General features: G+C 37.4%; 3 protein-coding genes across 3 annotated transcripts; 2 read left to right on the forward strand and 1 right to left on the reverse strand.

Annotated features, from left to right (window-relative positions):
• The first annotated feature begins 1,994 nt into the window (after positions 1-1,994).
• On the forward strand, positions 1,995-3,519 carry LOC143617888 (uncharacterized). Its single transcript, XM_077090292.1, has 2 exons — positions 1,995-2,019; positions 2,707-3,519. Exon 2 carries the CDS (start codon positions 2,807-2,809, stop codon positions 3,509-3,511), a length of 705 nt encoding a protein of 234 aa, XP_076946407.1. The 5' UTR covers positions 1,995-2,019; positions 2,707-2,806; the 3' UTR covers positions 3,512-3,519.
• Positions 3,520-3,884: 365 nt separating this feature from the next.
• Positions 3,885-10,565, forward strand: LOC143617887 (DNA glycosylase/AP lyase ROS1-like). Its single transcript, XM_077090291.1, is given in 18 exon segments — positions 3,885-4,022; positions 4,364-4,631; positions 4,634-4,747; positions 4,981-5,071; positions 6,258-6,966; positions 7,898-7,977; positions 8,075-8,159; positions 8,236-8,327; positions 8,438-8,506; positions 8,777-8,813; positions 8,892-8,974; positions 9,076-9,268; positions 9,334-9,584; positions 9,659-9,695; positions 9,767-9,824; positions 9,907-10,046; positions 10,130-10,310; positions 10,381-10,565. Coding segments are annotated over 17 exon segments (2,607 nt in total). The 5' UTR covers positions 3,885-4,022; positions 4,364-4,396; the 3' UTR covers positions 10,533-10,565.
• Positions 10,566-20,838: 10,273 nt separating this feature from the next.
• On the reverse strand, positions 20,839-24,250 carry LOC143617886 (gamma-tubulin complex component 2-like). Its single transcript, XM_077090290.1, has 6 exons — positions 24,059-24,250; positions 23,860-23,967; positions 22,961-23,023; positions 22,149-22,223; positions 21,877-22,067; positions 20,839-20,977 (listed from the first exon to the last, which is right to left on the reverse strand). The coding sequence occupies exons 1-6, from the start codon at positions 24,248-24,250 to the stop codon at positions 20,839-20,841; spliced, it is 768 nt and encodes a 255-aa protein (XP_076946405.1).
• Positions 24,251-25,021: the final 771 nt, after the last annotated feature.

The raw sequence follows: 25,021 nt of genomic DNA on the forward strand, positions 1-25,021 counted from the left end.
AAAATAGCCAAGAAATTAAAAGTAAAAATATTTATTAAAGATTAAACAAGTAGAAATATAAAAGTTAAACAAGTATAAAATAGCCAAGAACCATCTTTTTCTAGGGTTGGTTTGTTCTTTTGATATCTAGTTTTTTTTCCCTTAGACTATATGCTGCATTATCCAGGATAACTAGCAGATGTGCTCTAAAATTGTCGCTATTGGATGACGATAAGAATATTTGTGTTAAAACAACAAATGTTGTATATAAAAAGATTTTCTCAAATTTATAAATTTGAGATTATAAACTTCTTATTTTTTGTATGCAATATATTTTATTTATTTTTTACCTTCAATTTTGTTACTTCATTTCAAATAAATAACCTTATTTACTTTTATCATTTAACAAATTTCATGTCGCAACAAATCATATCCATTTACTAAGCATTATTAGCACAATTGCAATTTTTTATAACCTTAAATTCTTTTCGTGTGCACTATGTCTCTAGCTCCATCCTAGAATTTATTTCTTGTTTTAAATAAAAATCTGTTAGCCGTTAAAGAATAAAAAAGTATTAAGGGGGTGTTTGACCTAGCTTTTATTTTTTAGCTTACGCTTTTGTTGGATAGAAGCTTATAGCTTTTTTTCAACCATTTGATAAGCTACTTTTATGTATTTGGATGAGCTTATATTTTATAAGTTGATAAGCTTTTTTCAAGTGTTTGTGTTAGCTTTTTTTATTTAGCTTATATTAGGAAAATGACCAAAAAGGGCATTGTTACATATTATCACATAACTTATATTTTATATGTATCTACTTTATTTTTATGAGTTATACATCATTTTTGGATAAATTTATATCGAGAATGACGCAAAATATCTACAAAAATACATTAATATTCAATAAACATTCATCTTTGTTTGGCTAGATCTCTTGCAATCATATCTCTAACTGCACTCATGTATAAATCATCTATTATACGTTGTGTACTTGTGTCTTCATCTATTTCATTAATGTCACTAGACTCTCGACTATCAATACAATTATTCTTTCCATATATTTTTTTTCATGCAAATAAATTATAGGACCAGGCTCTGAAGCCTGAAGTGTTTAAATCTTATAAACTGCTAATAAAACATCAGAAATGTAAATAACGGGCGTGACCCGAAAACTGTTTTTATCTAAGAGTTAATATTAAACCTATTGAAATAAGATTTTATGGTTTAAAATACACTCTGGGTAACTTTCAATATATAATTTACAACTAGTATTTCGACCCCGCGCTTCACGACGGGTGAAACCATTCGATCAACTAATTGCCTCTTCTCCAAAAATCCACCATTTACCTCTTATTAATTATGCGTCAATAAGTTGTTAAATTGTTACAGTAATAAGTTGTCTCTTATTAATTATCCATCATTTGCCTCTTAGGCCATGGGGTATATTTTAACGCCTAACATAGGTTAGGATGAAATGACACTTTAAATGTGCTTTTTATGGGTTAAAATGAACAATATGCATTAATTATGTATTAATTACTAATTGATTTGTTAAAAATTAATAGGAGTGAAATGGAGTTAAATGGATTAAACCATTTCATTTGAAGACAAATGGGTAACTTAACACCCTTACACAAATAAGCTTCCTTAAATAAGCTTAAAAGCCATCTTCCAACTAGCTTCTATAGATTAGCTTATATAAGCTTATAAGCATAAGCTTAAAAAGTTAAAACAAACACCAAACTAAGCTTATTATGTAAAAAAAAGTTAAAAAAGCTCTAAGGATGTTAAAAAAAAGCTAGGCCCAACACACCTAACATAAGTTTGAGTAAAAAGTAATTTTAACAATTAATTTAGAGTGTATAATAATTGGAATAGTAATTAAATTAAAGCAGACTGATTATAAGATACATATTAAGAGCGAGCACAAGTGTTGACTGTTTCTCTCTCTATGGACACGATGGACTCTCATCCAACTACATTCAACGCCACCGCCGATCACCTACTGCCACTACACCGACAACCTCCTATCAACCAGGGTTTCCACTCTATTCTATTTCCTTCCTTTGCGTTTTCTTGTTCTCCAATTTGTGTTTTTTCTCAATTCATTTCATCGTTTAATCTCAATTTCTTTTCTATAATTATATATATATATATATATATATATATATATATATATATATATATTATATTTTTAAAGAATATGTTCCAAGTTGAAATATATATAAAATTTGAAAGTGGAACTATTTGCACAGTATTATTATTATTATTATTATTGCAATTACAAAGTGACGAATTACTTTGGGTAAATGGAAACATAAACTAGTTTAGGGATGAGCTCCCGAATTTCCGGATCTCGATTTTTTTAAAACTTGGTACCGCTGCCGGAGGTAAAAATTCGGTACCCATTTAACTTACGTTCGTGCATGTTTGGTTCGTTTATGTTCATTTAAAATGTTAACAAACAAACATAAACGAGCACGTGCACGCTCATTTGCTTATCCAACAACATGAACAATAAAATCTGTTCGTTTAACAGATCGTGTTCACTGTTCAGTGAACGAGGCTGACAAATATCATTGCTGTTTACAAAGTAAAACTATGTTTTAACGGTGAATTCATTCGTTTTGTTTGAAAAACTGCTTGAGAATTCATTCGTTACAAGTTCCATCAGTTTTTAGGATAAAATTTGGATAAATAATTTTTTTAGTTTTCCATGTGTGCAGTGAAAAAGAGAATGAAGATGTTTGACACTGTAAAAGTTAATTGATGTGGAAGAACATTAAATGGATAAGGGAGTTAATATCAAACTTTTAAGACGGGAAAATGAACGGTGAAAATGGATCTGAAAATCAAGCCACAATCGGGACGTATGGGAGCCTTTTGATGGATAGCATGTGGACTAGCATTCCTTGTGTTGATCTGCTTGCACTTGCAGACGCCGCATTCACTACAAAAGGTTCTGGTGGCGGTTTGGGCGGTCAATGTGGTGGTGATAGTCAACAAGAAGGCGGTGGCAGCCGTTCACAGACTGATGGAGTGAAGTACTTATTTGATCTGAATTCACCGCCAGCGGTCACAGAACCACAGTTAATATCTACATTACCTCCTATAACACCAAAGCAAACCAGAAGGGTAGTGCGTAAACGAGTGGTGTCTGATATACTTAATTCGGACATAGATGGAAGAACTGGTCAAACTCCAGCAAGTCTTGAGCAGTCAAAGCCGGTTATCGAGCAATCACAAGACGACATCTGGCAGTTGGAGGTGAATGACGACTTTGACGAGGAATCTACATCTAGTGACGAATTGCTTCTACTGAAAACACCAAAACCAAAGAGAAGAAAGCACAGACCGAAAGTGGTAAAAGAAGGTCAACCCAAAAAGTCAACGACCCTAAAACCGAAAGGCTCTTCAACAGGAAAGAGTAAAAACTTTACACCTGAAAAATCCACAGTTAGACCAGTTAGGAATTCGTGTAGGAGAAAGATATACTTTGAAGAAGAAAACATGTATGAAAAGGCATTCTGATTAAGTCCTATAACACCAAACAAGTCTGAGATAGAAAAGGATGCCGCCAACACGCATTTGCGAGCAAAGCGTAATCTTAAGTTTTCAAAAGAAGGTCATGAAAAAGAAACTAGTTACGATTCTACCCTCTGTACAACTGAAGATATTACAATATTTCCTGCAATATTTAAAAAGAAAAGAACCGAAAAGTGTTATAATTCTGTCACATCCAATGCAATTTCATTCAAATGGTCTCGTGAAGTATTAACTGTGTATGGTTACAAGAATATTTTAGGATATTTTGGTGATGTAGAGATATTTAGAAAGAAGAGAAGCAAGGGTCGGAAACGGGTTCGTGACATGGCTTCGTTTGCTGAATTGATTGAGGGTAAAAGTCCCTGGAAGTGCATGGAAACTCTTGCTGCTGCTGATTTTAGTTTATGTGTATCAACAAAGAAACGAACCAAGAAAAATTACTTGATCGTACCATCTTCTTCATATCATAACGATTGGTCCCTCACTAGCCATTTAGGTAGCTTCTTCATGTTGACTAGTCAAGCGTTCTTTAAGAGAAACCAAAACAATATAATAGAGCGGGTTGGTTAACGGGTTAAAACTGGTCGCGTGCCCACAGATACTTTCCTTTCTTTTTTGCTTTATTTTCACAAATAGTTAATATTAAAAGTTAAATAATATAATTACAAAACTATGGCAATACAATAATAATTATGATATGAATTAACCGAAGGATTTAGATGGTTTTACAAAATGTTTCCGATGTATTTTACCCGTTGAAATTTTGGTTGAATATTTTACCTTAAAGATCAAACGTAGGCCAAAGTTGATTTTTTTCTTTTCTGTGCACAAATGCAGGTTTCCTTTCAAGTGTAAGATGGAAAAACAGATATGACATTGATGCTCATAAAACAATTTAGCATTTTGTGCCTCAACGATGAAATAGTGGAACGGGACCAACATGCACTTGTACCATACTTAACAAGATACCAAGAGAAGAATAGTCTAGTTTTATATCAACACAGCAAAAGTCTTGTTCCTTTTGAAGATGAAAAAATAATGAAGACACGTCCTAAAGTTGATCTTGATGATGAGACAAGTAGAGTTTGGAGGCTTTTGTTGGAAGATATAGTGAAGGCATTGATGGGACCGATGAAGATAACACAAAATTTTGGGAAGAAGAACGAAATGTATTTAGTGGAAGAGCTTCTTCGTTTATTGCAAGGATGCACCTAATTCAAGGTTAGGTGGTTTTACATTAAAAAGAACTGTTATTTTAGGGCCTATTTTGTATGTTTATAATAATATAAGAGAGCCGGTTAATGCTGATGTTTTATTTCATAATAAGCTTCAAAATCATAAGTTAAATTTGAAAGTATGTTCCTTAAAATAGAAATTGGCTAAAAGTATGTTCCTTCTATGTGAAATGTTGCCTTAAATAACTTAAAGGTTATCACGAGTTTCATTTTTTACAGGCGACCGACGTTTCTCGCGATGGAAGGGATCTGTTGTAGACTCTGTTATTGGGGTTTTCCTTACACAGAATGTATCAGATCATCTGTCCAGGTAGGATAGATACAGTAGTAATTAAGTAGGAACTTGAATGTGGCAAAACAGGGATGTTGGACAAGTTGGATAACTGGTAGATATTAGTAGGGTTTGGGTCAGTCGAGTTTTCTTGAAAACACTTTTGTCCATTTTACTTATTTTTGGAAAAAAAAGTAGCTGATGAATTAAATGCTTACAAAAACAGTTCTATTTCAACAATACTTTGAACCCATTTGACTTGTTCCCTTTTCCATTGTTTTAAAAAATCACACACACACACACACATATATATGTATATAGGGTTAGGTTCAAATAAGAAGTTTGATTTTCCTAAGAAGGCTAGGAAGGAGGGTATTTTAGTCTAATACTTTAATATCAAAACCCACTTACTTTAATCTCAAAACCTACTTAATTAATTTCAAAAACCCACTTACATAAAACCCAATTACATCTTCACTCATCTCTTACAACCACCACCACTCCACCGCCACCACAACCGTCACCCACCACCACCACCTCGCCGGAAAAGTCCCAAAAAACCCAATGAAAAACACAATGAAAAAAACACAATGGAAAAATACATTATGAAAAAAAAAACACAATGATAAAAACACAATTGTATGACACAATGTAAATAACATAATGGAAAAAACACAATGAAAAAAAAAACACAATAAAAAATACTATTGTATAACACAATTTTGTTAAACACAATTCATAAAACACAATTTGTAAAAAACCCACTATTTTTTTGTTAATTTTTATATTACAATATGGTACTCATATAAAAGATAAAAAGACACTCGTTATTATGGTGAATTTGTTTTTCAATAAAAACGTCGTAAAAAAAAGTTATGAACGTTTTAAAATGATGGGGGAATTTGGCATGTACCTTGCATGTAGAGAGAGAAAGTCAACAAATGTGTTATTCGTTTTATGCCCTCCCCCTTCTTTCACACTTGATTTTCCCCTAAACTAATCTCAACCCTCCATATTCAAAATCAATGTACAAGATTACTTCTTATCCTTCCTACAAAAAGTATACTTCCTATTATAACCTAACCCTATGTATATATATATATACATATATATTTATATATATATTTCTGAATAGTTTATAATTAAAAACAACCCATTTTGAAGTATATGGGTTTCAGTTACCACATGAATTCATGACACAAAATATGTTTGTTAACCTTTGCAGTTCGGCATTCATTAATCTAGCTGCAAGATATCCTCTGCGACTGAAAACCAGCAATGAAGAAGAGAAATCAGGCATATCTGTCAAAGAACCATTCCAATTGGATGAAGACAAATTAAAGCATCAAGGTTCTGCTTTATATGAAGTAAAAGAAGTTGAGGATTTTGTTTCTTCAGTTAATACAAGTCCAAACACCTCACAATCTTCGATTTCTGTAACAAATTGTAATGATGGTATTGGTGCTGAACTTATTAACATGACAGCAGAAAAAACAGTTACGCAAAACAAACGTGAAGATAAGAGTCCAAGTGAACAAAGTGAAATATCTGAAGAATTGAAGATTGCTACCAATCAAGAGACAAAGGTCTTTGAATGTCAAGTAGTATCAGAGAATTTAACGAGTGTTATCGATCAACAGACGGAGGTTTCAGAAATCATAGAGTCAAATTCTAATGATAATGGCAATCTTAAAGTATCAGCAAGTGGTAGTACTAAAATGAATAAAGGTAAAAGTAAAACTGGAAAAGGCAAAAAGAAAAAAGCTGATTGGGATAGTTTGAGAAAAAATGCACAGTTGAAAATTAAAAGAGAAAGATCACCCGACACTTTGGATTCAGTGGACTATGAAGCGGTAAGGCGTGCAAATGTTAACGAGATTTCTGATGTCATCAAGGATAGGGGCATGAACAATATGCTTGCAGAGAGAATTAAGGTACCCATATGTCTATCATCATCATCATCGTACTCAGTATATCCCACCAATAGCAAAGCTATAGTAGGGTCTGTAGCTTTGCTATTGGTGGGATATACTGAGTACGATGATGATGATGATAGACATATGGGTACCCATATGTCTGTCCTTTATAAATAAATAAATAAAAATAAATAAAATAAAAAACTAAAGGGGGCAGTTTAATTATAAATGGGTTGATTTAGGCTATGCCTTATCTCTAATGGCTAAGAATGTATGCCTTTTCTTCAAAATATTACATTGTTACTGAAACAATATATGTTTTTGCAATCATATTTGAAACGCTAGTTACTCGTAAAAAGTTAGAACATAAATTGTCAAACCCGTCCCATTTTACTATCTCTATAATATTGAAACGTGGGCATACCATGGCAAATGGTGGGCAATGTTGTAAAAGTAGGTCTCCAAGGCTGCCCGAGTACTCGCTACAAGGTATGGCGCCGAGGAGAGCTTCTTCAACTCCGCCTAGTTACTGAGAATCGATCAAATTTGGTCAACCCTAGCCAGAATCACATCTAGTAGGTTAACTTGGGCCGATTTTGACTTAAAAAAGAAAACATAATTCATAGTTCTATAATATTACAAAAAATATATCACTTTTTTTAGTTAATGATTAGCAAATTTTAGAATAATTTAGTATTTAAAAATATATATTCTCTTATTATATCGATATTCACTTATTTTGTTATAAATATTAGCATACTTATAATATTTGACATATATTTAATATCTAAGAATTAATTTTCTTTATATTCACTATTTCCGAGTACTCCCCGAGTACTCCGAGTACACCCAACTCCCCAGTTGGCCGCCTAGGATCCGCCTAACGACTTTTGCAACCTTGATGGTGGGTATGTTTTGAGGTCCTTACTAAAGGAAAAAAACTATACAGGGGTTTCTGAATCGACTAGTAAAAGACCATGGAAGCATTGATCTTGAATGGTTACGGGACGTTCCCCCTGACAAAGCCAAGTAAGACAAACAACTTCAAATCTATAGTTGTGTTAATTACCCTGTCAAGTAAGAAAAGTCATATTCTATTTTCACTAACACTGTTTTCGATGTTTAGGGAGTATCTGCTAAGCTTTAGAGGTTTGGGTTTAAAGAGTGTGGAATGTGTACGGCTACTCACACTTCACCATCTTGCCTTTCCAGTAAGATTTATGATTACCAAGAAAAAAAAGCGAGTGTTAGTTTCAAGTTATAAATATGTGGTATGTGTTCAACTAGGTTGACACAAATGTGGGACGTATAGCTGTAAGACTAGGATGGGTACCCCTGCAACCACTTCCCGAGTCTCTTCAGTTGCATCTTCTAGAAATGTGAGAATCAAATCCCTCCGTGGGTGTGTATGTATGTATTTACACACACGCACTGCTTATGCATGCCTTTGGAATTATGACTGAATGCTAACATTACTGTTTCTTTCCAGGTATCCAGTTTTGGAGACGATCCAACAATATCTGTGGCCACGACTCTGCAAGCTTGACCAGAGAACTCTGTAAGCAAACAAATATCATGAATTACCACACCAAATATAACATTGTTTAGAGGTGGCATATAAGGCTGCATAGAGTTGAGAAACACTTTTTCTAAAAAAATAGAATCCTTTTTGTTTATATTTAGTTTGCCAAATATGATTACCGAAATTATTTTATAATAATCTAGTTTTTTGAACAAATGGTTTTATGCACCTGCTGTTTGATACTAAAACAGATAGATAGACCACTTGATAAGTTTTTGTATGTTGTTCTTATTGTATGACTGACAGGTATGAACTGCATTACCAGATGATTACTTTCGGGAAGGTAAAATTATACATACAAGGAGCATAAAGTGCCTCCTCCCTAATTGATGCCAACATAATATGCTCATAATTTCTGCAGGTTTTCTGTACCAAAAACAAACCAAACTGCAATTCATGTCCAATGAGAGGAGAGTGCAGACATTTTGCAAGTGCATTTGCAAGGTTTCTTTTCTTTAATCCATTATCCTTTTTTTTTATTATTTTTTTATTTTTATAAATGATATTCGTTGTATTCTTGTGACTAATAAAGATTTCTACTGCAGTTCTAGGCTTGCACTTCCAGCACCGGAGGAGAAAAGAATCGTGACTCCCGTCACCGAACATAATTCTCATGGTGAAAGTGAAAGCTCTAATCTAGTCAATAATCGAGACTCCCTAACTCTACCTCCAACTAGTCACTATCGAAATCAAGACCCATTTATTGAAGAACCAGCAACACCGGAGCCCATAATTGAGGTAAAGAATACAAACTCGATCTTCATTTTTTGAAATCAAGTAATTTTGGGTTTGATTGGCATTAGGTACCAACAACACCAGAGCCAGCAAAGATACAAGAAGATTTTGATATAGAGGATTTTTGTGAAGAGATTCCGATGATCAAACTTAATATGGAAGCATTTACAGAAAACTTGCAGAATTATATGGATGAAAATAACATGGAAGTTGCAGAGGGTGACATGTCAAAAGCCTTGGTTGCATTAACATCGGAAGCTGCCTCAATCCCGATGCCTAAACTTAAAAATGTCAGCCAGTTAAGAACTGAGCACCAAGTGTAAGTACTAATTCTTTTTTTTTTTTATCTTATTAAAAATTGAGTGCATTCAATAACCATTTATAATGTTACAGTTATGAGCTTCCGGATTCACATCCTCTCTTGGAAGGGGTAAGCAAGCACATGAATAACATTTTCATTAATTATTTTTTATAAAACATGTAATGTTGTTTAAATTTCAGCTGGACAAACGAGAACCCGATGATCCTTGTTCATACCTCCTTGCTATTTGGACACCTGGCAAGTAGAAGAATATTATTTTCAAGCCAACTAACACTTGATCTAATTGCTGCTAACATGTGCTGGCTATTTTTGCAATCAGGTGAAACTGCAGAGTCAATTCAGCCGCCAAAAGGCCAGTGTATCTCCCATGAATTGGGTAAACTATGCCGCAAAAGAACATGTTTCTGGTGCAACAACATACGAGAAGCAAATTCCCAAACCGTGAGAGGAACACTTTTGGTGAGTAACAAGCAAATTCATTGATAGTTTGTTTGTTTTATCTTACAATAATCTAATATATATTCATATTTAATAATGAACAGATACCTTGTCGAACTGCTATGAGAGGAAGCTTCCCACTCAATGGTACATACTTCCAAGTTAATGAGGTGTTTGCGGACCATGAGTCCAGCCTTTGTCCGATTGATGTCCCGAGATGTTGGCTGTGGAATTTACCTAGAAGAACGGTCTACTTTGGAACTTCAATACCAACCATATTCAGAGGTAACAATAATAAGTTAGATGACGTGGCATATATTATATTACGTTGAGTTTAATATATGTATGTATGCAGGGCTTACGACAGAAGGCATTCAGTATTGCTTCTGGAGAGGTTTTGTATGTGTTAGGGGATTTGACCAGAAGACTCGTTCGCCACGTCCGCTTATGGCCAGACTACACTTCCCTGCTAGCAAGTTAAAAGCATCATCAAAGTTCCACGATTAAATTTTTAATGCACATGTTTTTATTTAGAATAACCAACCAGATAACACCTTGTCATTAATTTTAGAGATTGTGTGTGCCTTCACTTAACCCTACAATTCTAACAATCATAACCACTCCAACAAATATTACTTACTTTGCAAACAATGGGTGAGATTTTCGAAAACATGACACAAAACCAAAGGGTTTTGGTTTTATATTCATTAATTTTCCGGTAAAACAGATTGTGTCAGTCTCGGACGACTAATTCATTTGATTATTTTGTGAAATTTTTGTGACCAACATGGCCTATATAACAACTGCCAAGTCAGTCCTATGATAACTAGCTACTTGGGACCAACTGCCAAATCAGTCCTATGACAACTAGGTCTTGGCAAAATGTTGTGGCAGTTGCAATTATTTTGCTGCCACTTATAGCATTTGTGTTTTGAGTAGAGGTTTTCAAGTGTAAAAATATGTTATTTTTTTATGGGGTCAACTTAACAGTAAAAAGAACACAAAAAGGGCATTGATTTATTCTTTACATTATCATTCAAAATCAAAAGGGCGTTTAGTTAATATTCCTATAAGATGCGATTATTTCACTACAATAAAAACATTAATACAGCTTTCTTTTAACAAAACGTTTACTATCTGCACTTGGAGATAGTTGCCCATCATACTGAACTTGCCTCTATTTGGGAGGAGGGGGGGGGGGGGGGGGAGCTTGCTCTGGGCAGTTTCAGATCACTCAAAATGCATGGCTCAACGAAGGAAGGGCTTGGGTTAGGATAGGAGTGTTTTCAATCTACCCTCGTATACAAACACTTTCTTGGGTTCCAATTAAATGAAAATTCCAGTATATGTACAGCTAGCCTACAAAAGATCAAATAATACCAAAACCAGATCATCACTATACCAAACTAACCGTAGAAATCACTAATTTAGAATCATATACTCATTTAGTCAATTTATAGGCGTAGCAAGTCAAATAAAGAAGGTCAACTAAACAAGTCAAATAATTCTGAAAAAAAAAATATGTGTATTCTACAATGCCGTGGTCGATTTGTTGAAGTAAAAAATTATAAAGTAACAGCGCATTAATTATTTAAAGGAAAGAGACCATAAGATGTTGGCTCGTTTTGAGACTTGTAAAAGGAACACGAGCGGAGCATGTTCATGTTCGTGTTCATTCGTTAACAAAATAGACATGCTTGTGTTATGTTCGTTCGTTAAGAGTATAAACAAACAAACTATCAACAAACATAATTGAGGTAATACTAATTAAAAGTAATGCAAATAACAATACGTTCGTCCTAAAAAAGTTATTAAAACTATACAAAGTTGTAAAGAAAATGATGTCTTATAACCGTTAACTATCTCTTGCATTTAAGTAACTCCTTAACTGAAGAACCATAAGTCCAAACTGGATAGTCCGAACTTATGTTTACCCAAGATGTGAGTCTCCTGAATAACGACGAAGTCAGATCCAAAGTAAGTGCCTGCAAAACAGAACACCGTGAGTCTCGTCACGGGAAGGACACGGTGGGGGGTCTTCACCCTCTGGCGTGAGAATAAGTACTGTACTGATCGGAATAACGATGTGAATACAAGTAATTGCGTAAGGCGTGTGGGAGTGAATGAATACCTCGAGGAGATTATCTTAGTATTTATAGCAGAAGGTGGGAGGAAGGTGATTGGTGGAGTTGTCACTATCAAGATATTCCTCCTTCACCTTAATGGACACGTGTCGAGCCTTTATAGGATGTGACAGCCTGGTCACGTTTATGGGACGGCCATTAACTGTGCACGTTTGTGGGATGGCCATTACGTGTCCAGGTGTCATCTTTCAATTGGTCGATGTTGCTATCAGGGGGTATCGAGGGAATCTTCTAGAAGTAGTTTGTTACAACTGCTCTTCCATATCACGTGGGGATCATGCGCGTGATGAGTCCCTTGTGTGGCTTGCGGGTTCCTCTCGCGGATGCTCAATGGTAATTTTTGGGTTGTGATGGAGACCCGCGAAGCGTGTCCTCAGAATCGCGAGTGACTTTGTTAGTCTTCGTCTTATCATGACTGCAAGTGTTTTGGTCTGCGGGTTCTTCCCACGGATGCTCACTGGTAATCCACGGGTAGTTTTACTACCCTCTCTCTATAAGTCCCCCCAGTCCATTATTGCTTTTGCGATGGGATGTCGCAGGTGAAATTATGGACTCACTGCCTTGTCCCTTTGGTGTGGGTTGAGTTTGTTAATCCGCGAATTTTTCCTGTTACTTTTGAACCGGGGGTACTATTTCGTCGTCTGCGATGTGATGTCTTCAGTCTGAGTCTTGTCAGGGGTGACTTTCGATGTGTTTGCACGTAGTTTTAGGCGGCTGATTCAAAATCATTTTGTTTTTGTCAGTTCCCGCCTACCGTGTCATCTTCTGAATGGACGATGACAAAAGGTGAGTTGTATCCCCCTTCATCGCATTAATTGTCATAAGTATAAATAGGGGTGAGCGTTTCACTTAACTGTTTACTTGAAAGAAATGTTGTTGAGAAACACCGATTTCTTCGCATGGAAACATGAAGACATGACAGGAATACCTCGAGACCAAGTACAACACGGTCTCAAGGAGTTCCATTTGATGGAGCCCATCAAATAGAAAAAGAAAAGCCTGGGACCCGAGAGAAGTCAAGTTGTTCTGGACGAAACCTGGAAACTATTGCAAGCCGGAATAGTACGGGAGGTGAGGTATCCTCAATGGATATCGAACCCGGTTATGATAGCCATGTCCGATCACAGCTGGCGTATGTGTATCGACTTCAAGGACTTAAACAAAGCCTGCCCCAAAGATTCCTACCCCTTGCCCGAAGTAGAAAAGAAGATTGAGTCCCTTGCATAATTTCCCCTCATATGCTTTCTGGATGCATTTAAGGGGTACCACCAGGTCCAGATAAACCTCAAAGATGAAGAAAAGACAGCATTCTACACCAACGAAAGGACTTTTTGTTACACCAAGATGCCCTTTGGACTAAAGAATGTTGGGGCCACGTACCATCGATTTATGGATGAATTATTTGATCACCAAAGGGGCAGAAACATGGAGATTTACTTTGGCGACTTATTCATCAAAAGTGACGATGAGGAAAAGATGTTGAATGATATCAGGGAGACGTTCCAAACCTTGAGGGGGGGGGGGGGTGGGCAACATAAACTAAACCTCGGGAAGTGTTCCTTCGGAGTCGAGGAGGGGAAATTCCTTGGGATGTTAGTAACAAAGGAATGGATCAAAGCTAACCCGTAGAAGGTATAGGCTTTACTCTAGATGAAACCTCCCAAAAACATCAAAGAGGTACCAAAATTAAATGGAAGGCTAGTGGCCCTCAATCGGTTCCTTTCCAAAATAGCCGAAAGAACCCTACCATTCATGGCAGTGTTAAGAAGAAGCACCAAGAAAAACAAGTTCTGCTGGGATAAGGAGGCTGGCAAAGCTTTTCAAGATCTGAAGGCGAATTTATGTGATCTCCCCACTATCGCGACTCCACAACCGGGGGAGATACTCGTTTTGTACCTCTCCCACACAGATAAGACCATTAGTTCTGTATTGATGGTTGAAAGGGGGAGGTGCAAATACCCATCTACTTCGTTAGCCTAACGTTAAATGGGCCAGAAGAAAGGTACCTCCCAATGGAAAAATTGGTGTTGGCCCTGATATACACCGCCTGCAAGTTACGATGTTATTTCCAAACCCATGTGATACATGTACTCACCAACGAGCCCCTACAACAGATGCTATCAAAGCCGGAAGTGTCGGGTAGGCTGACTAAATGGGCAATTGAGTTGAGGGATCATACCATAGAATACAAGCCCCGGACTGCTTTCAAAGGGCAGATCCTGGGTGATTTTTTGATGGAGACCACATCTGAAGAAAGGGGTGAAGAAACAACGCCAGAAGAGTGGGTCCTTCGGGAGCCAGATAAAATGGAAGAGGCGCCTTCGAAAGAACTCCTCTGGAATTTATACACTGATGGGGCCTCTAATGAAGAGGGGAGCGGGGCAGGGTTTATCTTAATCAGTCCCGAGGGCATCGAGTTAACCTACACTGTACGTCTAGACTTCCTTAGTACTAACACGAGGCAGAGTATGAGGCATTGTTGGCAGGGTTAAGAATGGCTCAAAAGGTGAAGGCTCGAAGAATTAAATCTCACGTTGATTCCCTGTCAGTGGCAAACCAAGTCAATAGAGATTACAAGGCCAAAGATCCCAAAATGATAGAGTACTTGAAAAAGGTGTAGGAGCTGCTGCAAAGTTTCAAGAAACCTGAGGTGACAAACATCCCAGAAGCCTCAATAAGAAGGTAGACGCACTAAGCAAATTGGCTATCGTGGCTTTCGACCATTTAGCTAATGATGTAAAGGTGGAGACTCTTTGACATCCTTCCATAATAGAAGCCACGGTCACTAGAGTTGAGAACTAAGAAGACAACTGGATAACCCCCTTTCTCCTGTACCTTCAGGAAGGGGTAACGCCTAGTGACAAGCATGAGGCACGAAAGCTGAGGATCTGGGCCCTACAGTATGAAGTCGTTGACGGAGCTTTATATAGGAGGTCCTATTTAGGGCCCTCCCTCATGTGCATTGATTTAACAGAAGCTAATATGCGATTCGGGAGATACATGAAGGGATATGTGGAATGCATATGGGAGCCAAGATGGTATATGCCCGGGCTATGAGGGCAGAGTATTATTGGCCAGCCATGTTCCTAAGTGCTTTGAAAGAGATACAAAAGTGTGACCACTGTCAAATACATGCTCCAGTTGCACGTCAACCCAAATTCAACTTGGTCCAGGTAAGCTTCTTCTGGCCATTTCAGAAATGGGGGATAGACATAGTGGGTCCTTTCCCTGAGGGGGCAGGGAGGGCCAAGTTTTTTGTGGTGGCAATAGACTATATTACCAAGTGGGTTGAGGCCAAGCCTCTCATTACCATCACAGGGGTAGCAAGTGAAGAGGTTTGTATGGGAAAACATCGTTTGTAGATTTGGCCGGCCCCACTCCATAGTCAGCAATAATGGAAAGCATTTTGCCAATAATCCTTTCCGTGAGTGGTGGTAACCAACTGAAGATTAAGCAAGTCTTTACTTTAGTAGCCCATCCCCAGGCCAACGGCCAAGTGGAAAGAGCTAACCGGAGCATAGTGGAGGGGATTAAGAGTAGATTGGGGAGACAAAGGCACTCGTGGGTTGAGGAACCGCCCCATGTTTTGTGGGCTCACAGGACCATGCCCAAAACCAGCAACGGGGAAACACCCTTCAGTTTGATATATGGAACTGAGGCCATAATACCAGCTGAGATTGGATCCACTACCATTTGAACTTCCAAAAGGGGACAGGAGAACGAAAAAGACCTCAAGCTAAATCTAGATTTAGCCGAGGAAAGAAGGGAAACAGCAGCAAGAAGGGAAATGGAGTACAAGAACTCATCAATACTCAATCAAATCCTCTTCGAAAATTGGAAAAGTACTATAACTCCCGAGTTCGGGAGGTCAGGTTTAAGGTAGGCGATCTGGTCTTGAGAGAGAATGAAGCTAGTAGGAAAGAGGATCAGGGAAAGTTAGGGCCTAAGTGGGAAGGACCTTACCAAATTATTTGGGCAGGAGAAAAGGGCGCCTACAAGTTAGCCCACCCCTCAGGGGAAGAAGTCCCGAGGACTTGGGACTCGATGCAACTAAGGAAATATTATGCGTAAGCCCTCTCAGGGGGAAAACGGGCACCTGTTAAGCCCATTTTTTGGAAACATCGCATGGGCTGAATAAGTAAAGCAAGACCTCCCTGAGAGGGAAATCGCGTTTGAACGTTATAATTGTCTTTTTGAACATTTTTATGTAAACGTGATTTGAGGAGAACTCAAAGTTGATACATGATGAAATTCATTTCGCACTTGAAAACTTCACAAATGCTATTTAAAATATTAAGTTGTCCCTGCTTCTCTCTAGGAGAAGACAGGAGTTTCCCATGGCTAGTTTTACAATATCTAATTCCAAAACATATGATTAGGGCCCCTGCTTCTCTCTAGGAGAAGACAGGAGTTTCCCATGGCTATTTTTACAATACCTAATGCCAAAACATACGATTAGGGCCTTGGAAAGAACATCCCCCGGGACAAATAAGTTCCCCACAACTATTTTTGCAGTATCCTAAAAAGTCTCACCAACGAGCCTGCCTCATAAAGACTCACCTAATAAAAATCCCTTTTTGTCACCAAAGACAAAAGGAAGGTCCCGCCGATAGGATGAATGGTTAACTAAATCATATCTAAGCGTTCATGAAATACAACTGTCATAAACAACCATAAACACCAGGCTATCATCACAAATTCATCAAAGACCACAAAGGGGGAAAACAAAAGACAACACCATAAAGTCTGGAAAAGTTTACACACCATGATAGTAGAACCGCATAGAAACAAGATAACTAACCAAATACCAAAACAAATCACAGGAGCGGAGATGGGGGATCCACTATGGAGGATAGGGATTTGATCTCGACAATGGAGATTTTGGGGCTTGAAGATATTTTAAGCAAGATAGGAGGCACATGAGCATTGAAAGCCACGAATGCTTCTTCAGCCTCAGCCTCGGCTGTGGCCAAAAAGGAGGGAACTTCCCGTAAGGGAGTCCCCTGAGTGCAATGCTCATAGCCAGCCCGGAGTCCTTGCTGAAAATCGAAGGCGAAAATAGCCCTGTTTAAAGTGTCCCTAACCTCAAACATCTCACGACACCCCAAAGCCCTCTCATAAACATGTCGGAAACCCTCTGACACCACCTATCCTTTTTCTTCTTGCGCTTTAGCCATGGCCTCCTGCAAGTTTGCATATTCCTGCTTCAACTGGCCGTTCTCCTGAGTAAGCTCATCCACCACCTGTTTTTGTTGGTCCTTAACCACTTCAACCTGTTTAGCTCGGCTCGCTCCCGGTCTAAAGTGGTCTCCAACTGATGGATCTTGACAATTGGAGGAGTTTCCTCAAGCTGAACCAAAAAGACAAGGGTCAATAAAAAAAAGGGGGAGAGGTATACATAAAAGGCAGGCAAGTCACTAACCTCTGTAAGTTTTGCCTGGGTCTCCGTAAGGACAGAACGGATGGTTTCCAACTCCGTGGCATTCGTTTGTGCAACAGAAAGCTCGGCTATCAAACAGGAAACATGATCCTTTGAAGAATGCAGGACGGCCTCCAAACTGGGTACTTCCAAGCTTTTTCCTCAGCTAAAGTAACTTTCCTTCTAAGTTCCAAAATCTTTTTCCCATTCCTCTCCAAAGATTTCTTCAAATCGACAATCTCTACTTGACCCTCGTGAAAAAGATGGTTACCGTTGATGACCGCTTGACGTGTGGCTGCTCCCAAAACGAATGTACGATAAAGGTAAGTCCCGAACTCGCTGACAAGACCATCAGAGTTTAATGATTGAACATGGGCATAATCCACTGAAGGGACCATTTCTGTTAGGAAATCATGAGCAAGTTGGGGGATGTTAACTGAAGCACCCACGATCAGGCCCCATTTGGGAACAAAGATATCATCAGGAAGAGAATCCCCATAAGGAGGAGCTGAAGGAGTTTCTGCATGAGCTTCGGGAGTAACAGGTTTCTTACCTTTAGGATATGCTTCCACATGAGGAGATGAAATAGACTCTTGAATACCTCCAGAAGAAGGAGTAGTAGGAAAAGAGAAATCCGAGTCCACATCCACAATTTCAGTAGGAGCCGTGGAAGAGGGGCCTAAATACAAATGCTTAGAATTCCTCAAACGGTTCTTCAGGGAAGCATCAAACAAGTCAGACATTGGGTTCTTGCGTTTGGGGGTATCCTGAACCTCAACTCCAGTAGAAGACCCAGGGCCATCTGAACCTATAGATACAGTGTTTGAAGGAGTGGTTGCCCCTGGAGCTGTCTCTAAAGAAATAGGTAGCTTAACAAACTCAGCACTATTCAAGGGCCGGTTTTGCAAAATCTCCATCAAGTTCATCTTTGCCACAAAATAAACACAGTCAAGACAAAGGGTAAAAGGAAAAACTAGAAAAAACATTATAAAAAAATGGATACATAGCCACCCACCTCGGTTCCCCTCGAGCATGGCTGGGCGTGTCAATGGATCAGGCCATATCTGGCTCAGCCCAGCTAGATACAACAATGGCTCAGGGTAAGTCATGGCCTTTGTTTTATTTTCAACCAAGAGGTTGTAAAGCCAATCTTGACTCGTATGAGGACTAGGGGCATGATCGTCAACGTTCAAGGAAATAGAACGACGGTGAGTAAGACCCGGAGCAAAAGAAGATGAAACAAAGAAAAAGTTGTCTTTCCACTCCCGGGGGTAAAAGCCAGTAGGGATTTTTGAGCAACAAGAAGGATATTTTTCTCCTGAACGGCGTTCAAAGGTGAACCAATCGTCATCTGCCTTCAAACGATAAAACGGCGAAATAAAGGAACCGTCGCAAAATCGTTTAACGCACGACAAGCAACCTCAAAATGAGTAACTCTCAAAAACCTTAGGGGATGAACTTGTGAAAAATACAATCAATGATGTTTTAAGAGAGCTAACTAAAATGTGGTCAAAGGATACCGGATGTTGGAAAATTCAAGATATTTGGCATACAAGGCTATAGATCTGGGACCGCTCACCGCTGTGTCGTTAGGGTTTGGCAAGATAGGCGACAGAGACAGAGGAATGTGATATTTTGAACATAAGGAGGCCATTTTGCTTTAAGTCATAGAGGATGTTATTGTAGACATGTCATCACGACTCATGATTAAACAAAGGCATTCACGACTCACGACTAACTTGATTAAGAAAGGGGGAGTCAAAAATCGCCGGAATAAAGGGGATGCCGGAAGTAGAGAAGGCGAGAGAGTAAAATGATGATGGAGAGTTATGGTGAAAGGACGGTTGCAGGATGATATGATGGTTTTATGGGAAAGTGGAGAAACAATCGACTTTTCAAAGTTAATATGGACAAAAGCTATAATGGGTCGAAATTTGGGCCTTGCAACAAGAAAAAAAACAGAGGAGAAGGATTGGGCCAAGCAAAATTGAGCAGAAGACACACTTGAAATTGAGTCCATTATCCTTGTCATAAATAGCAAGGATAATAGATTAGGGGGACTTGAAGAGCCTACCTTTGAATTGGGCTTCAAAGGAAGGCTCAGTCCCGTTAAGAAAGGAAAGTGAAAACCCAACAAGAGAGGCCTAATGCAAGTTGAATTCTAGAAGGAAGCTTGGAGGGGAAAAGAGTTTAAAAGAGAAATCCATCTCCTGTTCACCTAACCCATTGGGTGGCCCAAGGCATGTTGTCTCCAGACATGAAGCATAGCCCAACGGACAAAAGACCAAAGTATGGTCAGACCAAGGAAGAAAGGAAGAAATCGTAAGGAATGCATAATTAGGTTACATATAAGGGATATTCATTGTAACTCCCCTCCTCTATATAAAGGAAGGGGAGATCATATAGAAAGGGAGACAAAAACACTCTAACTCACTCACCACGTGATAAACCGATCATCATTGTTGTAAGTATTGTTGGGAACTCTTCACCACCAAGTCGGTAGGAACAGACCCCCTAAAAAGTGACCACGTGTCTTTAGAAAAGAGAGTTTTAATAGGGGTAGTAGATAATCACTTCTACATCGCACGCAACTTAAAGCAAACTGATATTGCTAAGACTCAAGAGGACACTAATATCATATTACTATAACATAGATCTTAGATAGATGCCACGGCATTAGTTTTATAGGTTCAGTTTATATCTGAACGAAATGCCATTGCACTAATGGAGGGACAGCTTGTAGCCTTGTATTATATAGAGTTTCTTGTGATCGGTTGTTTATATTAATGAATAGTATTGTGTTAGTTCATATTAACTCTAACCCGAAAGTTGAACAAAGTATAAACTACTATTAAACGACCAAATTTTCATTTTCATGTTTGCTCACTAATAACATGAGCATCAATCCTCTACACGAATGGCTCAAGAACATAATGAAAAATAAATGAATGTACATAAACAAACACTATATAAAAGTAAACAAGAATATTCAAGCATGAATTATAAAGAACATCATTAAGCAATATCAAAATGCAGTTTCACTAGTGCCGAACACGACAGACTTAAGTCAATATTAACAACATTAGATATAAGCGTTGCGTTAAAAGATATTTGAAAGCCAATTTAGAAACAACTTTCAGACACAATTAGATCATATTGCTGAACACACCATAGTTCCAAAACATACATGTAACACACGAATATGCAAACAAGCACAAACACACACATACATCTACATCTACATCTACATCTACGTCTGCATCTGTTGATCCATACCAACACCAAGAATCAACTGTGCAAGATGAGTCAAATATGGCTCTGCCTGGGCCCTACTGCTCAAAATTGGCCTTAAACTCTGAAGCTCACTAGTAAACTCCCTTTCGAATTTCCTGCAAAATTGCTCAACTCAATTAAACGAAAAAGTACCTATATTGTTTCATGAGCCCAACACAAAAGTCGATGGTTAACCCAACACAAAGTCAATGATGGTTAATCATTGGTGGCACTTGTTGCTAGAAACTGGTCCCTGGTGAGGAGGTGCCACCGGTGGTTCTTGGGTTTTTTGTTAATAACAATCAAGCTAAAGGGCAAAATAGACATTTTACACAAAATTAAACAGCTTTTATAACAAAGGTTAGTGAAAGACCCCAACGATGTTGCAAAATGACTACAGATCTCAAGCACGCAACTTTTTACAGTTAGACGCTACTTTTCACCAGGCCCATTAATATTATCCATACCCGATTAACCTGACTCGAACAAACTCGTTAACCAAAAACCAATTAAGCCCATTGTTATTATGGTCAAGTATCAGTTAGGCCTTTAAATCAAAAACTCAAATAACCCAAACAAGATCGATTCAACATATGGCATGTTATCAAGAATTTATGAATACAAATCAACTTTCCAAATAGTACAAGAGTTATGTTCTAGTTTGAATTATATTAACTTTTCAAACAACATAAGGGTGTAATCTTTTGGATCAAAAGTGCAGTATGTAAACCAACTTTTTTTTAAAATTAACAAATGTGTCCAAACCCGTACTGCCTGACCTAACGAACCCGATAACCGAACAGCCTGAACCAGACGAACCCGATTGTGATACGAATAGGTTAAGGTTATCAGATACATCAGACACGCGCGCGCACACACATACACATAAAAACCCGATGAAACCCGACCCAAATAATAAACCCGATCAACACCCTTACTTTTGGCAAACCACATGAACTATATATGTAATCTAACAAATAAATATATAAAAGGTTGAAATGAGGAGGATGCTTACAGGACACATTGAATGACTGATGACTCTTGTGTGGGTGAATTGGGCTTCTTAGAAGGCTTTCTAAGCTTTAATAAAGTCTTGCAACTTTCAAACGAAAGGTCATTGGTGTCTTCTGGAACTTCAATGGAGTTCATTAGCCACTGAGTCGCACCCGCATATTGAAGGCATACAAGTTTCAGTTTTTCTAATTTCTGCACATTCACCCGAAATAACACGTGTCCAAATCATATTGTATTATTTTTTTTCAAATTTGAATAAAGGATAATGGGAACCTTGAGGAGGATTGGTGAAAGAAGTGAGCATTCCTTGAGACACTTCTCCATAAAAAAGTCATGATATTGAATTACCTATTTTCGCACAATGATTTGATTAGATAAAGGGAAATTGGTTTTTAATAATCTTAACTTTCATCTATTGGTTGATAATAATCCTTACTTAAGAAATTGCCTATGACAGTCCCAACTTGTAATCTATTTTCCTCCATCGATCCTTTATTAACTAGGGTTTAACTCTGTTAGTTCATGGTGACGTGGCAGATGACGTAGATGCCTACGTGTAAAAAAAATAACATGGCTGGTTTAGGCTCGTGAGCCGACTCGAGTTCGACTTGTTTAACTCACACACAGCTCGAGCTCGGCCCATTTTGATCTCTATTTCTAAAGCTCGAGCTTGACTCGGGAATAGTTTTTCAAGCTCGAGCTCGGCTCGGGCTCGACCCATTTACTATTTATTAATTACTTTTAATATATTTATCATTATATATATATATATATATGTATGTATGTATATAAGTTCCATGTCATCCTCCACATCACTGTGAACTAACAGTCAAACCCCAGTTAGTAAGGATCGGTGGGGCAAAATAGTTTACAAGTTGGGACTGTCACAGACAATTATTAAGTAGGGATTATTATCGACCAATACATGAAAGTTAATATTATTAAAAATCAATTTCCCTTAGATAAAAGATGATTTTAAAAAATTAGTAAGTGGGATTGTGGGAAGAATAAGAGAATTGAAAATATAAAACCAAGCAATATATAAAGTGGAAATATATTAATTTTATACCAAATTCAACACATACCTCATCTATGCTCTTTGCATTCTCAAGTTTATTATGCATAACATGCCAATTTGGTTCAAGAACCTAAAAAGAAGATACAAAACTACTAATCAATACAATGCCCAACAATTTTATAAATAGATAAACTACTTGAAGAAGTTGCTTTTTTTTTTTGGGGGGGGGGGGGGTTAGAAGTAGGGGTGTGCATGGATCGGTTTTGGGCTCAAATCAAAATTTCAGTTTTGGTTCAGTTCGTTTCGGTTTTGTCATTTGGGCTTGAAAATTTTGGGCCGGAAAAAAAAAACTAGCCAGCAATAATGAATTTGGACCTAAACTTTTTTTGTTATTTATATTTGGGTTACTCTACATATTCAATTAGCATAAATTACATGAAATTCAAAATAAAAAAACAAAAATCTACAAGTTAGGCTTTTTCAGTTTTAAATAGGCGCAAATATGAAACCAAACCAAAAGTTCGGTTTCAACAAAACATAAAACCAAACCGTCAGTTTTTGTTTCGATTTGATTATTTCAGTTTGGTTTTTCGTTTTGAATCATTTTCTTTTCTTCTTGGTTTCATGCCCACCCCTGCCTTGATAGAGGTGGCAAAATGGCCAGGTTGTGTAACAGGTTGAAAAGGGTAGTAAGTGTGTGGGCCAATTCAGGTTGATCCGAAACTGTTTTTGACCAAAATTATTAGCATATAAAATAACATTAATTGTTGAATAAATAAAATAATAGTGTGTTTTATGCATATTAAGTACACTTGAGGTAACATTTGGCCCATTTTCTTTTTAGCTACCCATTAGAGAGAAGACTAACCCAGACCCATTATATTTCTTGAAATTATTATAAAACAAATAAAGAAAATTTTTAGGAAATTCAAAATGTGCAAGATCATAAGCAAGAAGTTTGATAACCTCAAATGTCAGATAATGCAGAAGACTGTTTATAAACTTAAGCATGTTACGAGACAATATTGAAGATGTAGAAACTGCAGTTCCATGCATATCACGTGCGCGTGCACCCTACAACAATAAAATCATAATTTACACTATAAATCATTGAAAAATGAATTTTGAATAATGATTAATGACAGACATCTATACAATTGCATACTTGATGTACTTGCCATGCTGCACAAAGTTGTCGGTGCACGTGTTTGCAGTGAAACAAAAACCGAAATATCAGCTGGTATTTTGTCAAAGCTTTTTTTGATATCACTAATGATAATGGCCATTGAGCCTGAAACAGAAAGCAAACTAAACATATATGTACATAAAAAAAATTGTAGTCATAATATGATAACATATTTAAGAGATAAAACATAGTTACCTTGTAATTGACAGAAAACGTTTTCGACACCAATAATACCAACGGGCTCTTCGATTTCTGAAACTGTGTCACCTGTTTGAAGATCTTTGAGAGTGCTTAATCTCTTCAGTAAAGAACACGTGTCCTGAAACCCAAAATGTAATAATAATATAATATCTTAATATGTTTTATCAATGTTTATATTGTGTATAATGTTACCAACCACTGAACATGTGACGTCTTCATGCAAAGGATCTGCTGCAGCTGCTGTTGACCGCAGTGCAATGTCCAAAAGAGACTAAAAATTACATAAAATATTAGTTTAATCAGTCTAAATGTATTATAATTTTTTAATGTTATACAAAAATACCACTGTATATAAGTTTATTATATTATCTATGGCAATGATGCCCATTCTTCAAAGCAAAAATAAATTGAATATAGATTCATCTGGGTCATATAATATTTAGTTAACGGGTCAAAAAAATAGGGGGTCAACCTACTTTGGTACTTCTTTCTAAAACAACCCATTTCAACCAGAATCCATTTGGCCAAAACCCGTTTTGACGGAAATTTAAATGATAATTATTTAAAACAACCCGTTTTGAGAAACCAAATCAATACATTTTAAAACCAGCCATTTTGACTCCGAATCCATTTGCTTAAAACCCGTATTAACCCTAACTCGTTTGACAAGAAACAAATTGATACATGTTTTAAATGACCTAGTTTGACCTGAGTCAAATTGATACATTTTTAAAACAACCC

This window comes from Bidens hawaiensis, unplaced genomic scaffold (assembly GCF_021521415.1).
Source record: "Bidens hawaiensis isolate Kalapana, Puna unplaced genomic scaffold, B.hawaiensis_p1.1 tig00059970_1, whole genome shotgun sequence".
Classification (NCBI taxonomy): domain Eukaryota; kingdom Viridiplantae; phylum Streptophyta; class Magnoliopsida; order Asterales; family Asteraceae; genus Bidens; species Bidens hawaiensis.

Bases quoted from the DNA above. Each gene is read 5' to 3' on its own strand.
- LOC143617888 (XM_077090292.1), top strand. From the start codon at position 2,807: ATGAACGGTGAAAATGGATCTGAAAATCAAGCCACAATCGGGACGTAT.
- LOC143617886 (XM_077090290.1), bottom strand. From the start codon at position 24,250: ATGTTATCATATTATGACTACAATTTTTTTTATGTACATATATGTTTA. The intron at 23,968-24,058 runs GTATGCAATTGT...TTATTGTTGTAG, and splicing joins CAGCATGGCAAGTACATCAA to GGTGCACGCGCACGTGATAT. The intron at 22,068-22,148 runs GTTCCCATTATC...GTGAATGTGCAG, and splicing joins TTTCACCAATCCTCCTCAAG to AAATTAGAAAAACTGAAACT.